General features: G+C 39.4%; 1 protein-coding gene across 6 annotated transcripts in view; it reads left to right on the forward strand.

The window, feature by feature from the left end:
- ARHGEF10 (Rho guanine nucleotide exchange factor 10) overlaps positions 1-20,872 on the forward strand; it is a 127,718-nt gene that overhangs the window by 59,097 nt on the left and 47,749 nt on the right. For all 6 annotated transcript variants that reach the window (XM_060788525.2, XM_060788526.2, XM_060752708.2 and 3 more), the window contains 7 exons: positions 3,544-3,621; positions 4,117-4,296; positions 4,813-4,929; positions 5,534-5,626; positions 6,291-6,461; positions 7,130-7,275; positions 10,419-10,591. In XM_060788525.2, coding sequence (XP_060644508.2) covers positions 3,544-3,621; positions 4,117-4,296; positions 4,813-4,929; positions 5,534-5,626; positions 6,291-6,461; positions 7,130-7,275; positions 10,419-10,591 — 958 coding nt within the window. The remainder of the gene's footprint in view (positions 1-3,543; positions 3,622-4,116; positions 4,297-4,812; positions 4,930-5,533; positions 5,627-6,290; positions 6,462-7,129; positions 7,276-10,418; positions 10,592-20,872) is intronic.

Here is a 20,872-nt window from a genome sequence, read left to right on the forward strand (position 1 = left end):
CCGGGGACCCATAGGTTGGGAACCATGGATCTACCTAGTCCCAATGGCAATTTCCTGTGGATTCCAGGCATTCAAATAATAGCATTGGCCAACACTGACACAGGAAGAGATTTGACCCATATATCTTCCAGGTGAGATTCCTTTTCTATTCGTTTTAACACAGAAGCCCATTAGATTGAGCTCAAACTTAACCAAATTTCTAAAGCTTCCATTAGGTTGTGCTACTTACTGCCAGTGATCAGCCTGTTGAATATTTCAGCCCTTACAAAGGTTGTTTTTTAAAAAAAACACCAAAAAAAAAAACAAAACAAAACAAAAAACTAAAAGACTTCCCTGAGCAAATATTACGAGTAAGTATGTTGTCAGGATGATCTAATGCCCAAAATACCACTTTTTCAAGCTCTTCCTCTTTTAATCCCTTACTTGAAGAAGAAATCGTTATTTAAACCTGTATGTGCTGCTGTTTGCCACATGGTGGCATAATAGGATCCTGCTTCTTCTTTTCCACTAGGTATTTGTGCTTTCCTGAATTTTTTTAAAGGCAAGAACCAGAACTATTTTGGCTCTTGGGATGAATTTTAGTAGAGGAAAATCTGTGGTGAACCACCTTTGCTTTCTGAAATGAAAATAATCCCATTACAAAATTGTTTCCCATCAGGACTAATTATGTCATGCAATAAAACCCTGATCACAGTAGTAATTTTGGATGAGCCGTGGGTACTTTTCACATGACTGTACAGTCCTAAATGTAACATTTAGCAATAAATAAAATATTAAAATGGCAGTGTTGGATATTGCTTTTCTAAAAAGCTTTTATAAATTCCAAGAAATTCAGGAAAATATAGGCTGCCTTTTTGAGAACATCCCTAGTCAATAGCTGTAACAACTGCAGGTTTCCTTAAACAGAAAATGAGATGTTTGTAAATATGCTACAAAAGTCTGACTGGCTGGCTGGTTGTTCAGAGTATTTGTCTACCTGCTTCTTAGTCCACTTGACCAAAGAGACCTAGATGTCTGTAGCTTGTGGGAAGGGATGAATCCCAGACATGAGGAAATATGGTCGATTAGAGAATGGTTATTCTAAAAAGGAAGAAACATCCTGAGTGAAGAAATAAGAAATGAATTTGAATGATAAAGCAATGCATGGGCTCATTCTGGACCTCCTTTCCATATTGTGAAAACTTGGGGAACATTTTTGTTTTAGGGTACAAAAGCATGTTTCCTCTATAACAAAATTTGAAAAAAAATCTGTTCCTGTTTTGAAAATGTAATTTCCCGTTTAATTCTCAGTACTTACTTTGGAAATAGTAGTTGTGCTCCAGAAACTTTGTTTTTGTGGCTGCCACAAACTATGTTAAATTGATTGAGACTCAGTGAGATATTCATTAAAAATCTATAGCAAAATATGCTTCAGACTGTCCCACAAAAAAAAAAAAGTTTTTGCGATTTAATAAACTTTTAAGCTTAGCTGATATTGCATCACCTGACATCTGTCGGGAAGTAGCAGCCCATAATGAAAGGACCAAGGCATGGACATCCCTGGCCCATCCTCTGTTCGGATATCAGCCAGCATGCCAACACATTAAATCAAGACATAGCTTCCTAAGATCAACAAAATACTCACATGAACAGCACAGCCCTTGAATTATGAGTAATTTTATTGACAGTGCATAAAATTGCTTATTTTACATGTACTGAATATATAGAAACTGCATTTGCAGAGGTGAGATTGATGCATACTTTATCACTGCTGGGAATCTTTTCTATAAAACTACAAGAATGCCACATAATCTTATTCATTTATAAGTAAAGGTAAAGGTAAAGGTAGTCCCCTGACATTAAGTCCAGTCATGTCTGACTCTGGGGTGTGGTGCTCATCTCCATTTCTAAGCCGAAGAGCCAGCGTTGTCCGTAGACACCTCCAAGGTCATGTGGCCGGCATGACTGCATGGAGCGCCATTACCTTCCCGCCGGAGCGGTACCTATTGATCTACTCACATTTGCATGTTTTCGAACTGCTAGGTTGGCAGAAGCTAGGGCTGACAGCGGAAGCTCACGCCGATCCCCAGAATCGAACCTGCGACCAGAAACAATCTTCTGCTATTTCTATTTTCAGCCCTTAATATTCATTGGTTCTAAGGATAAATGACTCCTGTGAAAGTGAAAACCCATACATTAAAAAAGGACTTTTTTTAAAACCTGAGTGAACATCTCTCTAGGCATTCCTATGTTCTCCAGCATGATTCTGTGGTCAATTTCCACAGAAAGCTGACCATTCAACCACACTGGAGGACTTAGAGAATCCTAGAACGAACATTTCAATTATATCAGTGAATAATAAAATCTGCAAAGTCAAACCCACAAATGTGGAGGGCTGACTATATGTTGATACCATTTTAGAATGAGTAAGCATGTTATCTATTTCATGAATATGAAAAATCATGCAAAAATATTGAACCAATATGTGTCCAGAGGAGGGCGACTAAAATGATCAGGGGTCTGGAGAACAAGCCCTATGAGGAGCGGCTTAAAGAGCTGTGCATGTTTAACCTGCAGAAGAGAAGGCTGAGAGGAGACATGATGGCCATGTATAAATATCTGAGGGCAAGTCACAGGGAGCAAGCTTATTTTCTGCTGCCCTGGAGACTAGGACGCTGAACAATGTCCTGAACATGTTCAGGACATTCCTCCTGAACATGAGGAAAAACTTCCTGATTGTGAGAGCTGTTCAGCAGTGGAATTCTCTGCCCCGGAATATGGTGGAGGGTCTTTCTTTGGAGGCTTTTAAACAGAGGCTGAATGGCCATCTGTTGGGGGTGCTTTTAATGTGATTTTCCTGCACGTTCAAAGCCCATTCAAAGCACCAGGGGGTTGCACTGGATGGCCCACGAGGTCTCTTTCAACTCTATGATTCTATGTCTCAGTAGGAAACCATGTGTCATATCATTTTAAAGATGTATTTTAAGTTTAATTTTGCATATTTGGATCTGGAGCCAGAGAGGGAATGTATACTGAGCTCCTGTTTGGTTTCTTGTATGTGTGAGATGTTTATGATCATTTTCCATGATTTTATTTTAAACTTGGAGTAAAGAAATACCAGTTGGGGAAGGAGAGAGGGAGCCATTGCCCCACTGATGTCTTCTTGTTCCCTCTCTTTTGAACAACCTTTCCTTTCTGTCTTTGAAAGATTGCACATATGATTCAATTTCCTAGAGATCAAGTTATCTGAGATGTCATTTGGAAACAGCTTTGAATTCCTGACCCCAGAGGATGTTTCAGATATAACACTGCTACTCCATTAATTCTTGGTTGAATAGTTTGAACCACAGGATGAAACTCTGGCTCCTTTCCTGCATAATGTCAGTCTCCTTCCTGTTCCCCCCCCCCCCCCCCATTGTGGTTAACTATCACTAACTTCTGCTTATAAGCAGGTTGTGCAGAATGCCAACAAAAATCTGGCCAGTGTTAACCCTGTTCAGTTACTGTGCAAAGAAATCCCTTAATCAGATTTGAATAGGATTTTTTGTGTGCTTTGTTTACCAGGTGGTGAGAAGATATATTTTAGGTGCTGTGGTTGACAGTGAGAAAAACTACGTGGATGCTCTCAAAAGGATTCTAGAGGTATTCCAGGGCCTTTATACAGATTTGAAAGCAAATGATAATTCATTTACGTTTATTTTTGCTAATGTGTTCATTAATAAAGGTAATATTCTAATTTGAACATAGAATGTAGTAACTTCTAAATCAGTGGGGTCAAGTTCATTTTCACCAGGGGCCACATCGGCCATGTTTTCAAAGGGCCTTGAATGAATACATGGATGAATCCATGAAAACAGGGCCAATTGTAATTCTTTTACGTACCGATTGGTGCTTTTTAGTTTTTACCCAGTTTGGGTCCACAGATGTTATTGAACAACAACTCCCATTATTTTTCATTATTTGCCATGAAGACAGGGGATAATGGGAATTGCAGTCCAACAACTCTGAGGTTGCGGAAACATCTGTTAACATCACAACTCTCATTTGCTCTAGTCATAACGTCTAATGATGATGACTAAAGGAGTTGGCCTTGAATCTGACTCATGTGTTCTAAATATTTCGCTTTCTTAATTTCAGCAATATGAGAAACCTCTTTCGGAGATGGAACCCAAATTATTAAGTGAGAGGAAACTAAAGATGGTCTTCTATCGAATTAAGGAAATTCTTCAGTGCCATTCATTGTTTCAAATCGCATTGGCCAGTCGTGTGTCTGAGTGGGATTCTGTGGAAATGATTGGAGATGTCTTTGTTGCATCGGTATGTAAACCATCAGAGTAGCATAGGTTAACTATTCCTGTCTGATTGATACATGGCCCTTCCACACAGCCATATAACCCAGAATATCAAGGAAGAAAATCCCACATATTTGCTTTGAACTGGGTTATCTGAGTCTACACTGCCATATATTCCAGTTCAAAGCAGAAAATGTGGGATTTTATTCAGCTGTGTGGAAGGGGCCTAAGAATCAGGATCAGCAAGCTGAACTAGTCCCCATTAGCCCAGTATAATAAGGTCTAGAAGCTTGCTCGCAATATTTCCATGGTTCCATGAATTCTGCCGACTTCTTTTCAAGTGCCTGACAAGCACAAAAACAGGAGTAATCTTGGAGATCTCAACCTCTTAACACCTGCTGGAACATAGCTATAGTGTGTCAAGAATGCTAGCAAACATAATTTTCTCCCGATTCCTTAGGTCCATATAAAGGTCTTAACCTAAATTGCCACAGTGCATGGAATCTTGAACAACTTCTAATTATATTTTACCATATTTCAGTTTTCGAAATCTATGGTGCTTGATGCTTACAGTGAGTATGTAAACAATTTTAGCACCGCTGTGGGGATTCTCAAGAAATCATGTGCCACAAAACCAGCCTTCCTTGAGTTTTTAAAGGTCAGTGCATTTGGATTTCAAATTCCTTAAGGGAAAGGGGACTCCTCTAACTGAGGACCTTTCCACATAGCCCTATACCCCAGAATATCAGGGCAGAAAATCCCACAATATATGCTTTTGAACTGGGTTATCCGAGTCCACACTCACATAATGTGCTGATTTCATGCCTTGATATTCTGGGATATTATGTGGAAGGGCCCTGAGCAAAGTATCAAATTATGTGTAGATTTTGAATATCAGTGTATTGCTGTTTGTTTTAATGGGATTTGCAGAAACAGAAAGAAATACAGGGTTTGTACAGCAGGGTTCAGACTGCATTATTGGTTGACTAATATGGCAGGACACATGGGGAGAGGGGAGGAAGCCCTAACTTACTGGAATACTAAAGAGCAAATAGAAACAATTAGGATATGAATATAAAAATAAATATATATTGTGTATATGTGTGTGTGTGTAAAGGTATGTAACAAATATAATAATTCTCTAAAATAGCCAAATGAAAACTTTACAGTCCAAAAACAATATGGCAGGAGGTTAGTAAAACTTAATATCTGTTCATTATGAGAAAAAGTGAGGGTCCTAATGAAGCATTTTCTTATTTCAGCAATGCCAGGAATCTAGTCCTGACAGAATTACACTCTATGGCTTAATGATGAAACCCATACAACGCTTTCCTCAGTTCATCCTCTTGTTACAGGCAAGTCATGATTTTATCACTATGGGAATAATATATTGTTTTGAAGTTATTTTTTGTGTATTTCTTTTTCTTTCAGAAATCCTTGGGCCTCCTTTGATTTCAGTGGCTATAATGGAAATAAACTTTTTTTTTATTTGACTGCTTGATTTGCCTTTTGGCATGGGCGGAGATCACAAAGAATCGGAAGCGACTGAACGAATAAACAACAACAACAACATGTACTGTTTTAATGTGTAGTTCACACTTTCATAAGGCATTTGTGAAGAACAAAGGAACAATTGATTGTAAACATTGATTGGAAATTACTTTTTAGTTCAAATGTGATAGAAATTCCCTAATTTTATCCATTGTTCCAAGGTTAGTCCATCAAATAGTGGCAGGAATACATCTTAGGCTTTGTGAGTCAGCATATCAGAATTGAGCTTTGTAAACATGAGGCATTGACATTGCCTTCTGTGGTCTTTACTTGACATGCTTATCATATTTCTAAGTGTGCGATACAGGTGGATTTTAAGATCAAGATGGTGATGATGGTGATAGATTTCCTGGGTATATCACAGTCAAGAAAAACAATCCTGAATTAAGCTTGTTCTATGACTATGACCCTTCTGCTTTTTAATCCCCTCTTTCTCTCTCCTCCCCACACCATTTTGGGTTTCTTTAGGATATGTTGAAGAACACTACAAAAGGCCACCCTGACAGGCTGCCTTTGCAGATGGCTCTCACGGAACTTGAAACCTTGGCGGAAAAATTAAATGAAAGGAAAAGAGATGCGGATCAGCGTTGCGAAATAAAACAAATAGCAAAAGCCATGAACGAGCGTTATCTGAACAAGGTTGGAACAGCATCATTTGATCTTCTCTTGTAGAGGAAATAGATTGTAGGTGAAATTGAGTGGGTGTGGGCTTTTCATTATCTTGTCTCTGTAATGGAACATGAAGAACATGAAGAGATTTGTAGTGTTAATTTCCTGAACTACAGCTCACAGAATTCATGTGGTGGAATCACGAGGAAAATTGTGAGAATCTGAGAGTTGTGGTCCTCAAAGGAAGACCTTGGTTCCCATTCCTAAAAAGTAGCTTGTTAATGGTGATAAGTCATCCTCCAAAGATATTATTGGAGATTGCAAGAGTGAATCAGGTCTTCTGTGTACCCAGCAACACTAAATGACTAAACTTAATGTCAAGGAGAAACTTTTACTTATTTAGCAGAGAGGGATCCCATGTAACTACAGCTGTTGTCAGACTATAATTCCCAACACTTTGCCAGAATAACCAATGATTTGCACCATAACAACATACGGGGGCAGCCATTTCTGTTTGACTGTGCAATTTCAAAATAGTAACATGAGACCTTTAATAGGAAAGATACAATATCCTCATCAAACAGGAAACATTGACAAAGGCACTATTCATATAATATTGATTCGTGTATTTAAAACAATAGAAGTGTAGGTAATGTGTTAACTAATGATTTTTTTTCATTTTATTTTCTTTTTAAAAGCTACTTAGCAGTGGAAACAGACACCTCATACGAAGTGATGACATGCTTGAAACTGTTTATAATGACAAAGGGGAAATCGTCAAAACCAAAGAGCGACGATTGTTTATGTTAAATGATGTCCTAATGTGTGCTACTGTGAACATCCGGTAAGTTTCCAGTTATAATGACATAAGAGAGAGAGAAAAAGTGGCAGTGCTCAGCGGAAAGCTTTATATTTATGGCTTTTTCTACTGATAACTTGGAACATGGAACAGGGCCCCGGCATAGTAGAAATACTTTATCCTTTTTATTCAGAAAATCACTTGTTCACCCTCTGATATAAAAACATATCTCCTTTATGGACTGTTGAAGGCCTTCCCTTGCATTCCATTAGAGGAGCTGCCATTCGGAAAGAAGCAGGAAGTCTCAACTTTCTGATGAGACCTATCTCTTTGTCACTGGTTTGATTTATTTTTTAAGTATCTGGAATGGACTGTACCTTTTGTTCACTTCCACTAATATTGTAGTGACCCATGGAACTTGGGAAATGCAACTTAGAATTACAGCTCTTGCCTAGATACTGTATTTCTGTATATAAAGATATTGTAAATACTTAGCTGGACAGCATAAATAGATACACAGATCTGACTGCACATGCAGATACTACTACTTGATTTCCATGGGGAATGGGTTTTAGCATATTTGCTAACTTGACTCCTTCATTGAATGTGAAACTCCTCCTACCTACACGCACAATACATTTAAAGGTCGCATTAAAGGAGATGGAATTATGTGCAGTATTGTTCCATCTGTAGGGTTGGGAAGTCGCTCTCAGTCAAAGTCTTTCCTTAATGATTATACCAGTTTTCTCAGAACACTGCTAAAACATATGGAATCATAGAGTTAATAGATACCTCATGGGCCATCCAGTCCAACTTCCTGCCAAGAAACAAGAAAATCACGTTCAGAGCACCCCCGACAGATGGCCATCCAGCCTCTGTTTAAAAGCCTCCAAAGAAGGAGCCTCCACCACACTCTGGGGCAGAGAGTTCTATTGCTAAACAGCTCTTACAGTAAGGAAGTTCTTCCTAATGTTCAGATGGAATCTCCTTTCCTGTAGTTTGAAGCCATTGTTCCACGTCCTAGTCTCCAGGGCAGCAGAAAACATGCCTGCGCCCTCCTCCCTATGGCTTCCCCTCACATATTTATATATGGCCCTCATCATGTCTCCTCTCAGCCTTCTCTTTTGCAGACTAAACATGCCCATCTCTTTAAGCCGTTCCTCATAGGGCTTTTTTAGCCCATATGTGCTTTAGAGACTTCTTTTCCTGATAAACACACACCTTCACCCTCCACTGCAATCAGGATAGAAGCAGACAATGTGTGCATGTATATACGGAAGCAAAAGAAAGGACGCAAGAGGGAAAAAATGAGCTCATTTCCCTCTCAGCACTTCAATTCCACCCAAACCATCCCTGAGATAACTGCAGGTTGATAAGGAATATTTGGAGAAGTTGAGCAGAAATAAGAAATGTTGCAGTATCCGGATTCTGTGGGTTTAAAGCTCAATATTGCCATGGAACCTTCCTATGTAGTACTTTGTGTGCAGTTATGTGGGAGTGAGTCTACCCAGCTTTATTTTGGGAATCAGCTGCTAATAAGAATCTTGTGTAACCCATGGCAACTTCTAAGCAGATATAGTCATTTTCTAGACCAGAGATTCCCAAACTATGTTCCATGGCACCCTGGATAGCACAATAGCATTGCAGGGGTTCTCTGAAAAATCTGAAAACTCTGTTTAAAACATCTTTATTAAAAGTCTATGCCAGAATATGAATCTGTGCCACTGAATGACTACTGAATAGGACTGACATGTACAGCTGTCAGTATTCGGAAAGGCTATCTGTGCGATGCTCCCCTTCATGTCCACATATCTGTGTAAACCAAGCTTTTTAGCTTATAAGTTAAAGGTAATGTCTTTCCCTTGACATTAGGTCTAGTTGTGTCCAACTCTGGGAGGTGGTGCTCATCTCCATTTCTAAGCCGAAGAGCTGGTATTGTCCGTAGACACCTCTAAGGTCATGTGGCCAACAGGACTGCATGGGGCACCATTACTTACTGATCTACTTTCATTTCCATATTTTCAAACTGCTAGGTTGGCAGAAGCTTGGGCTATCAGCGGGAGCTCACCCCGCTCCCTGAATTCAAACCTCCGACCTTTAGTCAGCAAGTTCAGCAGCTCAGCAGTTTAACCCACCGTGCCACTGGGGCTTATACTTAAACAAAAAATAAATTTAGATTCGAATTGGATGCTGCCCTGGATTTATGTATTCAGCTGTTGAACATAAAGCACAAATTCAAAAGTATTTCAAGTACACAAATGAAATCATTTCATTCATCACTTTAGGTGTAAATCCAGCATTTTCCTTTAGGTTTGTGGTTATATGTAAACGGTTTCCAAACTTACTACATTATATAAAGCACTCCGGCTATAGGAATAGATGAAAGAACGAAAAACGTGGGTTCACAATGAGGTTTGGGAACTGCTGCTCTAGGCATCGCCCTAACTCTCCATCCCCTTTTCCCCAGATTAAGGCCACTTTTACATATCTATAATTCAGATGACTCTTGTGACTCTTTTGACTTTGGTCTTGTTTGTTGCTTTCCCCCTTTATCTCTTTTATGGATTTTTCTTATCAGTCTCAAATTGTATGCTTTATCCTTTCAGTTGGCACTTCTCTCCATGTTGTATTTTTTTAAAAAAATCTGGAACTATGTTGTATACATACTTTATAATGTGAAAAGTCATCAAAACATAAATATAATCTATGACAATGATCTCAGAATTGCTACACAAGGTGTTTCCTCAAATTGCTGCATCCTATGGGGCAACAAAAGAGAAGGAAAAGGAAACTGCAAAGTTGATTTTTCCTTTCGGATGATAGCATGTTGTCCTTTAACTAGAGGAAGGGAAACATTTTTTGGAAAGTTTTACTATTAGAGAAACAGCTTAAATTGTGAAATACCAGAAAAGTTTTAAAAAGAAAATAATATCTTTATTTTCAGCTGTATGTAAAAAATACATTAAGAATGCAGTCATCTATATATCTCATGTGTTCATACATCTGACGAGAACTAAATGCTATCATGTTTAGTGGAAGTTGTTCCTCAGTAGGTGCATATAGTGTTGCAGTCTGAAGAAATGTAAGCAAAGGAATCATCTATGAACTGCAGATTATTTGGCTGAATTTGAATTCTGGATAAGATGGCTCCCATATAATAAAATATTTTATTGTGCCCTTAATTTCAGTTCTTCCCATGAAAGTAGTGGTGTTGTGTCAGGCCAAAGGTACTTGCTAAAGTGGAGTGTGCCCCTTGGGCATGTAGATGTCATAGAATATGGAAGCAGTGAAAATCAAGACGAGAACTGCAGATTTTCTTCACAACATACCTCCGAGAATATTGTTGTCAATGCCAAACCAAGTAAGTCTCAGACAACCATTCTCTATAGCTATTACTTTCTCCTTGTACTTTAAAGTGCTTAATGAGACTTTGACATTATTTAAGGCTTTTAACATGGCATGTATTACATCTGCCTAACTATGTACAGATGGGTGGATTGATCTATATATTAATGTACAAAAGTCTTGATTTCCCACTACTTAACACCGCTGTGAGTCGCCCCCGGGCTGAGAACAGCGGTATATAAGCACAGTAAATAAATAAATAATAAATAATATTCAGAAAGTGTGATATTCTAGGCTGGATCTCATGTTGTGAAACGTCCGTTAAGTGAAAAGTATGAATGCTTTGTTGCAAGTTTGCAACTGACTGCTGTAATTGACTAGAAGTCCCCAAGGGGTACTTGTGAGATAACCTTTGAAGCTCACCTCAAGTCCACATTTTATAAGCATATATTTAGTCCATTGTGTTGTCGAAGACTTTCATGACTGGAATCACTGGGTTGCTGGGAGTTTTCCGGGCTGTATGGCCATGTTCCAGAAGCATTCTCTCCTGACGTTTCGCTCACATCCATGGCAGGCATCCTCAGAGATTGTGAGGTCTGTTGGAAACTAGGCAAGTGGTGTTTATATATCCGTGGAATGTCCATTGCTGCAGGAAAACATTATGTATGTAACATAGGTATTTTGTGTTTGGATAATATCGTTTTGAAGTAATCTATATATATAAATCTGTTAGGTTGGTTCAACGGGACAGCAAAACTCCACAACCCCCCAACGAAACTTAACCAAAATTCCCATGCCCATAACACAACCCACAAGGTACAAACATATCTACTCAAAATGAAAAACAACACAACAACACACTCACAAAACGGCAAAACAACAAAACTCAAAAAAAAACCCCAACGAAACTTAACCAAAATTAAGGAGAGAAGAAAAAAGGGAATGAAGGAAGGAAAGAGGGAGTGAAGGAAGGGGGAAGATGTAGAGAAAGAGGGAGGGAAGGAAGGAAAGAAGGAAAGAGAGAAGGAAGAAAAGAGACCAGAAGAGAAAGAAAAAGAGAGAAGGAAGGAAGGAGAGAAGGAAAGGAAAAAGGGAATGAAGGAAGGAAAGAGGGAGTGAAGGAAGGGGGAAGATGTAGAGAAAGAGGGAGGGAAGGAAAGAGAGAAGGAAGAAAAGAGACCAGGAGAGAAAGAAAAAGGGGGAAGGAAGGAAAGAGATAGAGAAGGAAGAGAAGAAGGAAAAATGGGAGGGAGGGAGGGAGGGAGGGAGGGAAGGAAGGAAGGAAGGAAGGAAGGAAGGAGGGAAAGAAGGAGAGAAAGAGGGAAGGTTGGCGACAGCAACACGTGGCGGGTAAAGATTGTTATTTCTTTTATTATTATGCTATTATTCCTATTAGACCCTGGGGGAATGGGAGAGGTGTCAGGTCCCAGGGGCAATGCATTGCATTATTGTTATTGTTATGATGGTGGTGAAATAAAAGGAAATAAAAAGTGAAAGAAGGAAGCAAACAGGGAGGGAAGAAAGGCAAAGGAAGAAAGGGGAAGGGAATGAAAGAAAGGGAGAAGGATGAAACCAAGTAGTGAAAGAAGGAAAGAAAGAAAGAGGTAGAGAAAGAAGAAAGGAGAGAAAGGGGGAGGAAAAGGGGGAAGGAATAGGTAGGTACCTCTCTTTCATAATAGTCCAGATATCTACCTCAACTTTGATAAGTTTTACTATAGGCCACAGCAACGCGTGGCAGGGCACAGCTAGTAGATAATAGAAATAGATAATAGTTTAAACATGTTGTTGTTGTTGTTCATTCGTTCAGTCGTCTCCGACTCTTCGTGACCTCATGGACCAGCCCACGCCAGAGCTCCCTGTCGGCCGTTACCACCCCCAGCTCCCTCAAGGTCAGTCCAGTCACTTCAAGGATGCCATCCATCCATCTTGCCCTTGGTCGGCCCCTCTTCCTTTTGCCTTCCACTTTCCCCAGCATAATTGTCTTCTCTAGGCTTTCCTGTCTCCTCATGATGTGGCCAAAGTACTTCAACTTTGTCTCTAGTATCTTTCCCTCCAGTGAGCAGTCGGGCTTTATTTCCTGGAGGATGGACTGGTTGGATCTTCTCGCAGTACAAGACACTCTCAGAACTTTTCTCCAACACCAGAGCTCAAAAGCATCGATCTTCCTTCGCTCAGCCTTCCCTAAGGTCCAGCTCTCACATCCGTAGGTTACTACAGGGAATACCATGGCTTTGACTAGGCGGATCTTTGTTGCCAGTCTGATGTCTCTACTCTTGACTAGTTTAAACATAGCCTCAAGAAATTCCCCCAAATTCAAATGAGAGTTTTATTAATTTGGTGCTACTTACAGTGGTGGTCCATTGACTGGTGCAAGTCTGATTAACCCAGACAAACCCTCAGTTCTCACTGGAAGTGGATAAAGTCTGTGTAGGAGTCAACTCAGGATGAGGCCAGGTTGTAATGTGTAGACTGGCCCTACAACTCACTTGAAAAGCTAATATTCTGCAGAATAAGGAAGAGTTACCTTACAATTCCCAGACTTAGCAGCCATAATTAATTGGGCATTGCTGGCTGATGGATTTTGGAAATTGTATTCCAAAGTGAAACCTTTCCAAAGAGGTATCATATCTGGAATGATAGATCTGAAGCTTTGATGCCAACTTGCAGAGTACTCTACACAGTGTTACTTTCCACTCATCTAACAACAACATTTTATTTATATTCCGCTCTATCTCCCCGAGGTGATTCAGAGCGAATTACAACATACACAGATAGGCAAACATTCAATGCCTTTAATACAGTGGAATAACAATGACATACAAAAATACACAGAACAAAGGTAAAGGCTTCCCCTTTCATCTCTGCTTTTCTGGAGGGAGTGCTCAACTCTGGCCATGGGGAGGTGCTCTTGTTCCATTTCCAAGCCGAGGAGCTTATTGTCCCTAGACACCTTCTGGTCGTGTTGCTGGCATGGCTGCATAGGTACCTTTATTGCCTTTCTGCCGAAGCGGTACCTATTGATCTACTCACATTTGCATGTTTTCGAACTACTAGGTTGGCAGGAGCTAGGGCTAACAGCGGGAGCTTACCCCAACCCGTGGCTTCAAACTGCCAACCTTTCAACAGCTCAACCCATTGCACATATGGGATTAGATATCTGCTTTCATGTGTATTTTAACATAAACAGTTTGAGATTTTTAGATTGCTTAATATACAAATTAAGCAATTTAATTTGTTAAATTAAACAAATTAAAACAAATTGAAGGCCGAGCGAAGGAAGATAGATGCTTTTGAACCTTGGTGTTGGAGGAAAGTTCTGAGGGTGCATTGGACTGCGAGAAGATCCAACCAGTCCATCCTCCAGGAAATAAAGCCCGACTGCTTATTGGAGGGAAGGATACTAGAGACAAAGTTGAAGTACTTTGGCCACATCATGAGGAGACAGCAAAGCCTAGAGAAGACAATTATGCTGGGGAAAGTGGAAGGTAAAAGGAAGAGGGGCCGACCAAGGGCAAGATGGATGGATGGCATCCTTGAAGTGACTGGACTGACCTTGAAGGAGCTGGGGGTGGTGACGGCCGACAGGGAGCTCTGGCGTGGACTGGTCCATGAGGTCACAAAGAGTCGGAGACGACTGAACAAATGAACAACAACAACAACAATATACAAATACTATCAGAACATAAACCATCTGTTAAGGTTCTCAAATTATATGTACCATTTCCATTAGATATCCACCAGAAACCTAATGTACAGTTTCTGTGAAGATTTCTATAGAGGCTCTTCAAAGCTTCATGCAGGTTCATCCTTATGGCTGAGAGGATTGTTGCTTTTTATGGTTCAGCAGCTTTAAAAAAATGATTTCACACTTAAAGCTCAGTTGTAACTGGCTTAATTTCCAATAGAAACTACTAGTGTTTGATAAAACTACCATGATAGAGATCTGCTTTCTAGTGATGAACAAGAAGAACTGCTGTGATGAAATCGGCTTGTTTTTACAATTTAAATGCAATCTCTGGGCAACATTAATACTATTTTAACTAGCTGTGAACATGATCTAATCGTTTAAATCCTCTTAACCCTAAAAGAGAATGAAGTGAAGATCAGTTCTTAAGTCTGCCTTCCCTTTTTAGACAGATAGGCTTGTTTTCCTTTTCTTTTTTTCCTCTTCATTTTTGGCATGGAAATGCAAACTCTCTTAACTATTGGGTTGATCGTTCACATTCATTGCTCTCTGTTATTTCAGCCTTGGACTTCTAAGGTCACTTGTAGCATTGACACAGATGTTGTGGTGAAGATTAAATGTGGTCGGGTTTTCCACGGGGGTTATATCTGTTGGATTGCTTCATGCTACAGAGAAAACAGACAACTGAGAAACGCTTAAAGAGACATCACATGATGACAGCTTTTCCTTTTATCGAACAGAAGCTCTACTGTACTTTAGCATGATAAAGGATTAAGCAGTTTTGTTTCACTTTGCTTCTTAATACACACCCCACATGACCTGCTTAAAGCACCAAGGATTTTGCTACTAGACACACAGCTGCTTCTTTCCTGACCTTGGGAAAGGCGTACAGGATTTTTTCCCCTTCTGCTTGCACAGATAACAATTCAAGATAGTTAATGGGCTATATAAAAATGAAAAAAAAAATGCTTGTTCAACTCAATTCTCAGAATATAAGGTGCTTTGCAGTATAACAATATAGGGTTTTTGAGTTGCTGTGAGGTTTCTGGGCTGTATGGCTAATGTTCCAGAAGCATTCTCTCCTGATGTTTCACCCACATCTATGGCAGGCATCCTCAGAGGTTGAGAGGTCTGTTGGAAACTAGGCAAGTAAGGTTTATATATTTGTGAAATGTCCAGGGTGGGAAAAAGAACTCTTGTTCTTTTATTTTCCGGTCCCAATTCAAGGTACAGGTTCTCACCTACAAAGCCCTAAATGGTTTGGGATCCGCCTACCTTCGTGACTGTATCTCCCTCCACGTACCAACCCAGGCCCTTCGATCTTCGGGGGAGGTCCTCCTTTCACCCCTACCAATCTCACAAGCTCATTTTGTGGGCACAAGGGAGAGAGTCTTCTCTTCTGTGGCTCCCCGACTTTGGAACTCATTACTTGGAAAGATCAGGAAAGCCCCTTCACTAGAAACGTTCAAAAAGAACCTTACACATTCAAAAAGAACCTCTTCCGCTGCACCTTTGGTGAGTAGGTGCACAACATGACATTACTGCACCCTTCAACGCTTTTGCCACTGGAGTACACGGCCTCCAAATTGGAAGTTTAGCTTCATAACTGCTTGTTTTTATGAGTTCCCTGCAAATAACCTGCTCCTATTTTTATCTCATTAGATTTTAATCGTTTTATCTTGTACATGTGGCCTACCCATTGTTATCATGATTGTGTTTATTGGAATGTTATTTTATGACTATGTTACTTTTTTTCTATATAATTTTGATTATGTTGTTTGTTGTTTATGCTTTGTTTCTATTTTGCTGTAATATGTTGTCCGGGCTTGGCCCCATGTAAGCCGCTCCAAGTCCCCACTGGGAAGATGGTGGCGGAGTATAAATAAAGTTTATTATTATTTATTATTGTCTGCTTGAGGTAGATGTGAATGTTGCAATTGGCCACCTTGATTAGCCTTTTAATGGCCTTGCAGCTCCAAAGCCTGGATGGTTGTTGCCTGGGGGAATCCTTTGTTTGGAGATGTTAGCTGTCCCTGATTGATTCTTGTCTGGAATGCCAAAGATTTTGAGGGTTGCTCTTTATTTACTGTCATTATTTTAGAATTTTTAAATGGCGGTAGCCAAATTTTGTTAATTTTCATGGTTTCCTCCTTTCTGTTGAAATTGTGCACATGCTTATGGATTTCAGTGGCTTCTCCATGTAGTCTGACATGGTTGTTAGAGTGGTCCAGCATTTCAGTGTTCTCAAATAATATGCTGTGTCCAGATTGGTTTATCAAGTGCTCTACTATGACTGACTTCTTGGGTTGAATTAGTCTGCAGTGCCTTTCATGCATGCTGCTCTGGACAAGTCTACATAGGGACCACCAAACTCAGCGCCCGAACACGAATCAAGGAACATGAAAGGCACTGCAGACTAATTCAACCTGAGAATTCAGCGATAGTGGAGAACCTGGTGAATCAGTGTGGACACAGTATATTATTTGAGAACACGGAAATGTTGGGCCACTCTAACAACTACCAGAAAAACCACTGAAATCCACAAGCAAGTGGACAATTCCAACAGAAAGGAGGAGGAAACTATGAAAATGAGAAAATTCTAGCTACTAGTATTAAAAAACTCTAAAATCAGGACAGTAAATAAAGAGCAAAACTAAAAGAAATAGGGGAATTCCAGACAAAAAACAATCAGGGCCAGTTAACACCTCTCAACAAAGGATTCCCCCAGGCAGGAAGCAGTCAGGTTTTGCTATTCAGTGCTAATCAAGGTGGTCAGTTGCAACATTAACACTTGCTTCAAGCAGACAAGTGTTCCTTCTTCCACCCTGGACCTTTCACAGATATATAAACCCCTCTTGCCTAGTTTCCAACAGACCCCTCAACCTCTGAGGATGCCTGCCATAGATGTGGGCAAAACGTCAGGCGAGAATGCTTTTGGAACATGGCCATACAGCCTGGAAAACTCACAACAACCCATTGATTCCAGTCATGAAAGCCTTGGACAATATAGTGTTATCTTAGAGCTGTTTCTCATAGCTCTGTAGTACTTGATAGTCCAAGCTAATTTAGGAGGTAGATTTTCCTGTCCCCAACAAAAGATTTCTTCTTGATGATCATGGCCAGTACTCTATTTCCATATGCATACACCCCAATTGCATCAAGGCTGTGTGTATATGCATTTCCTTGACACAAGTAATTTTCATGTGCATGAAACTCCTTTTGATAGTATGCGGAATATCGAGTCTTTCCACCTAGCCATTTCAACACAAGCACAATTTTTGCTTTTGGAAAAAAATGTTTTGATTGTTACAACTGAACAGAATACAGCTAATGAAGTAGTGGAAGTTGCAATTTTTTATAATTCAGTTGTTCTAGTTCAGCTGGAGATGACACTTGTATTTAGGTCATTGCTGCTGTACTTTTCTCAATTCCAAGAGTTTTGAAGAATATGCTACTTGGGAAGATTAGATTAGTGTAAAGATCATGCTTGAGTTTCTACGCTGAGAAGCATCTTTAATCCCTTGATCGCTGTACTAAATTAGGTGAAATTGAAGTAAATAGGATTTGGGGTTGTAGATCATCTTTGAAACTCAGTTACAGTAAGTTTTTTGCATAAAATTGCACAGGCATAGGTGTTAATCTGAAAATCAGGACTTAATTCTTTCATTTGAAATGTGTCAGCTACCTCTTCAGGTTTCTTTGGGTCACCATTGAGGCTTTTTTGCGAAATACACTTTGAAATTGAAGTTTTGTTGTTCTATAGATTTTGTACCTTTTAATCTTGTGTTTTTACCTTGTGCCTTGAAGATTATGGACTAGTCTTTATCTTGGGACTATACTGTTTTTACCATTTTTATTGCTTTGCCAACATTTATTCTTTAATAAACTGCTTGCTGTTTTTATCAAGCTGGTATGGTGTTTAAGGTCAGAGGTGCTCCTGCTCTGGTGTACAACAGTATTTAGCATGGTGAATCCATGTGAAATACTTTATAAAACTTCATTTTCTCTCATCCTCCTCCAAGCCCGTGTATTTGTTCAAGTGTTGTTGTGGGAGTGGGTGGAAGAGGGAACATTTCAGGGGTAGCTATGGAAACACCAATAGTCCTAGGGCTAGCCATAGTGAAAGACAAATGCAATACTATTGTTGAGGATGGTGCAGATGTAAAGAGGTCCACTTACATAACAAAATGTTCAGGAAGTTTGTAGAGCAGCAGTAGCTAAAAATAAACCTCATTTGCTTTATGGCTGGCTTTGACATTAATAATGAATCTTTAGAGCTTTAGAAGTAAGAGATCTACATCTAAATCACTGCTGGAGCTTTCCCCTCTCATCTAAACCTTATTACATAGTAGTTTAGGCAAGAATTGGCTGTTTCTTGTTATACAGTTTGTATCTGCTGCATCATCTTCCCATACACAGTTATTTTTGGATATATAGCAAGAATTGCTGTGGATATATAATGAAGTTTCGCATTCTTATATCGTTTAACATCCATGTTCTTGTCAGTCCTGAATTTGTGTGCTTTTTCAGTATGCGGCTTGATGACAGGCAGATGGCTCAGTGGGTGGAATGAAGACGTGCCTCCTTGTCCTCACAAGAACCCTTGATGCCATCCTTTGCAGTATTATTGAAAATTGGCATCACATTTCATTTTGTGTTTCATCTCAATAATAATTCAAATTATCAGGAAAATCCTCTGTTCTTGTTACATCTACTGCATTTAGCATGTTAACGTGAATTGTCAGATTTATTAACAGGAAGATTGTGGTCAGATCTTGATAGATATTCAGTTTATGATCACTTGATTTCAGTCATATGGTCCTTAGGCATTGTCCCTTTTCTTTGGAGTATCAAAGCTTTGATTTCCAATCTGCTTGTATTAGTGATTTGTGGTTAACAGGTGCAGCGAATTGATAAAATTAATTTATAGCTCTGACACCTTTTCTGGCTATTACGTTAATTGGTCTAAATATGAGGCTATGTTTGATGGGGTTATTTGCCAACTAGCATCCAGAAGCTATTAGATCTTCATCCATATGGTTCCTTGGGATATTAATCAGACAATTAAACAACTTTTTACATGCTTGTGGTAATAGCTCTGGATTTGGATAGGTAGGTGAACATCACACAAGTTCACAATTTATGACAAGGTTAATATACTTAAGATGACAGTTCTCCCACAGATACAAAATGTTTTCAAGGAATAATAATAACAATAACAACAACAATAATCATACTTTATTTGTATTCTGCCCTATTTCCTCAAGGGGACTTATGGCAGATACAATCATAAAGCCAAACATCATTTCATCATATATCCTTCAGGTTTACTTTCAGACAATATGGCTTTAGGAAATTTAAATGAGATTTTTACTACCCCATTTTTTTCATTTGAAAGGAATGCTGTTTAATTTCCCAAGCTTCCCATTTTCAGAAGGTGGGTATAATTTCCCATCGTGTCATAAAGTATCTTTTTTGACTCATACAAATAACTGGCAGTTTTGGAACCAACATAGAACCTCTTTTAGTAGGCTGCCAACCCTTCCGCACAGCCCTATATCCCAGAATGTTAAGACAGAAAATCCCACAATATGTGTTTTGAACTGGGTTACCTAAGTTCACTCTCAGATAATGTGGGATTTTCTGCCTTGATCTTATGGGATAGAGGGCTACGTGGAAGGGTCCTGCCTTTGGTTTGTTCACTTAAGGAGGAAAGGAATGGAACCTCTTGCAATTTCTGCTACCAGTATGGCTTGTCATGCAATATTTAGGGGCACAGAGCCTCCATTAAACTGAAAAACCACAAATAAAAACACCCAGGAGAACACCTATTTAGGAATGTATAGGAACTCCTGCATGAGACATTCATCAAAATCACATTGGGGGAACTAGAGGAACTCTAGAGATACTTATTCTTTTCTCCAAGTGTCCTTTCACAATGACCTATATCCCAGAATATCAAGGCAGAAAATCCCACAATATCTTCTTTGAACTAGTTTATCTGAGTTCACACTCAGATAATGTGGGATTTTCTACCTTGATATTTTGTGATATAGGGCTGTGTGAAAGGCCCTCAGAATCTCATTCTTCCAACATGACTCTATAATCAACTTATGGTGGACATTGACCATTGAGTTGCACTGGAGGGCCAACAGTGCTTTCATCATCTGTTTACTTTCTGTTATTTTTCCACATTAACTATACTAGAAAAACTAGAAAAATAGTTAAACATTCCTTCAAAATGACCTTACCACCAATGTTTTAGAACAGTGGTTCCCAACCTTTTTTTTTTTTTTTTTTGGACCAGGGATCACTTTGACCAGGGACCACTCTCCAAGATTAGTACCAAAGGGATTATGAATTAGTTTTTGGTCAACTTTAGATTTGGTTTGGTTACTTGGAGTGCTGATTCAGAAAATTGCATTGGATAGACCACATCAGCTCTAATTTCTGATGCAGAACAAATCCCATCCAGTAATCACTATCCCCTTGTGCACAGAAAACCATATTTAATAATCTAGAGCTAATGTGGTAGTAGTAATCTTTTGTGGGTAGTCAGCCTCTCCCCTTCCAACATCCCTGTTGCCTTGGCACTATAAGAGGGTTTTGTGA

The sequence above is a fragment of the Anolis sagrei genome, chromosome 1 (genome assembly GCF_037176765.1).
Source record: "Anolis sagrei isolate rAnoSag1 chromosome 1, rAnoSag1.mat, whole genome shotgun sequence".
In the NCBI taxonomy this organism is placed as follows: domain Eukaryota; kingdom Metazoa; phylum Chordata; class Lepidosauria; order Squamata; family Dactyloidae; genus Anolis; species Anolis sagrei.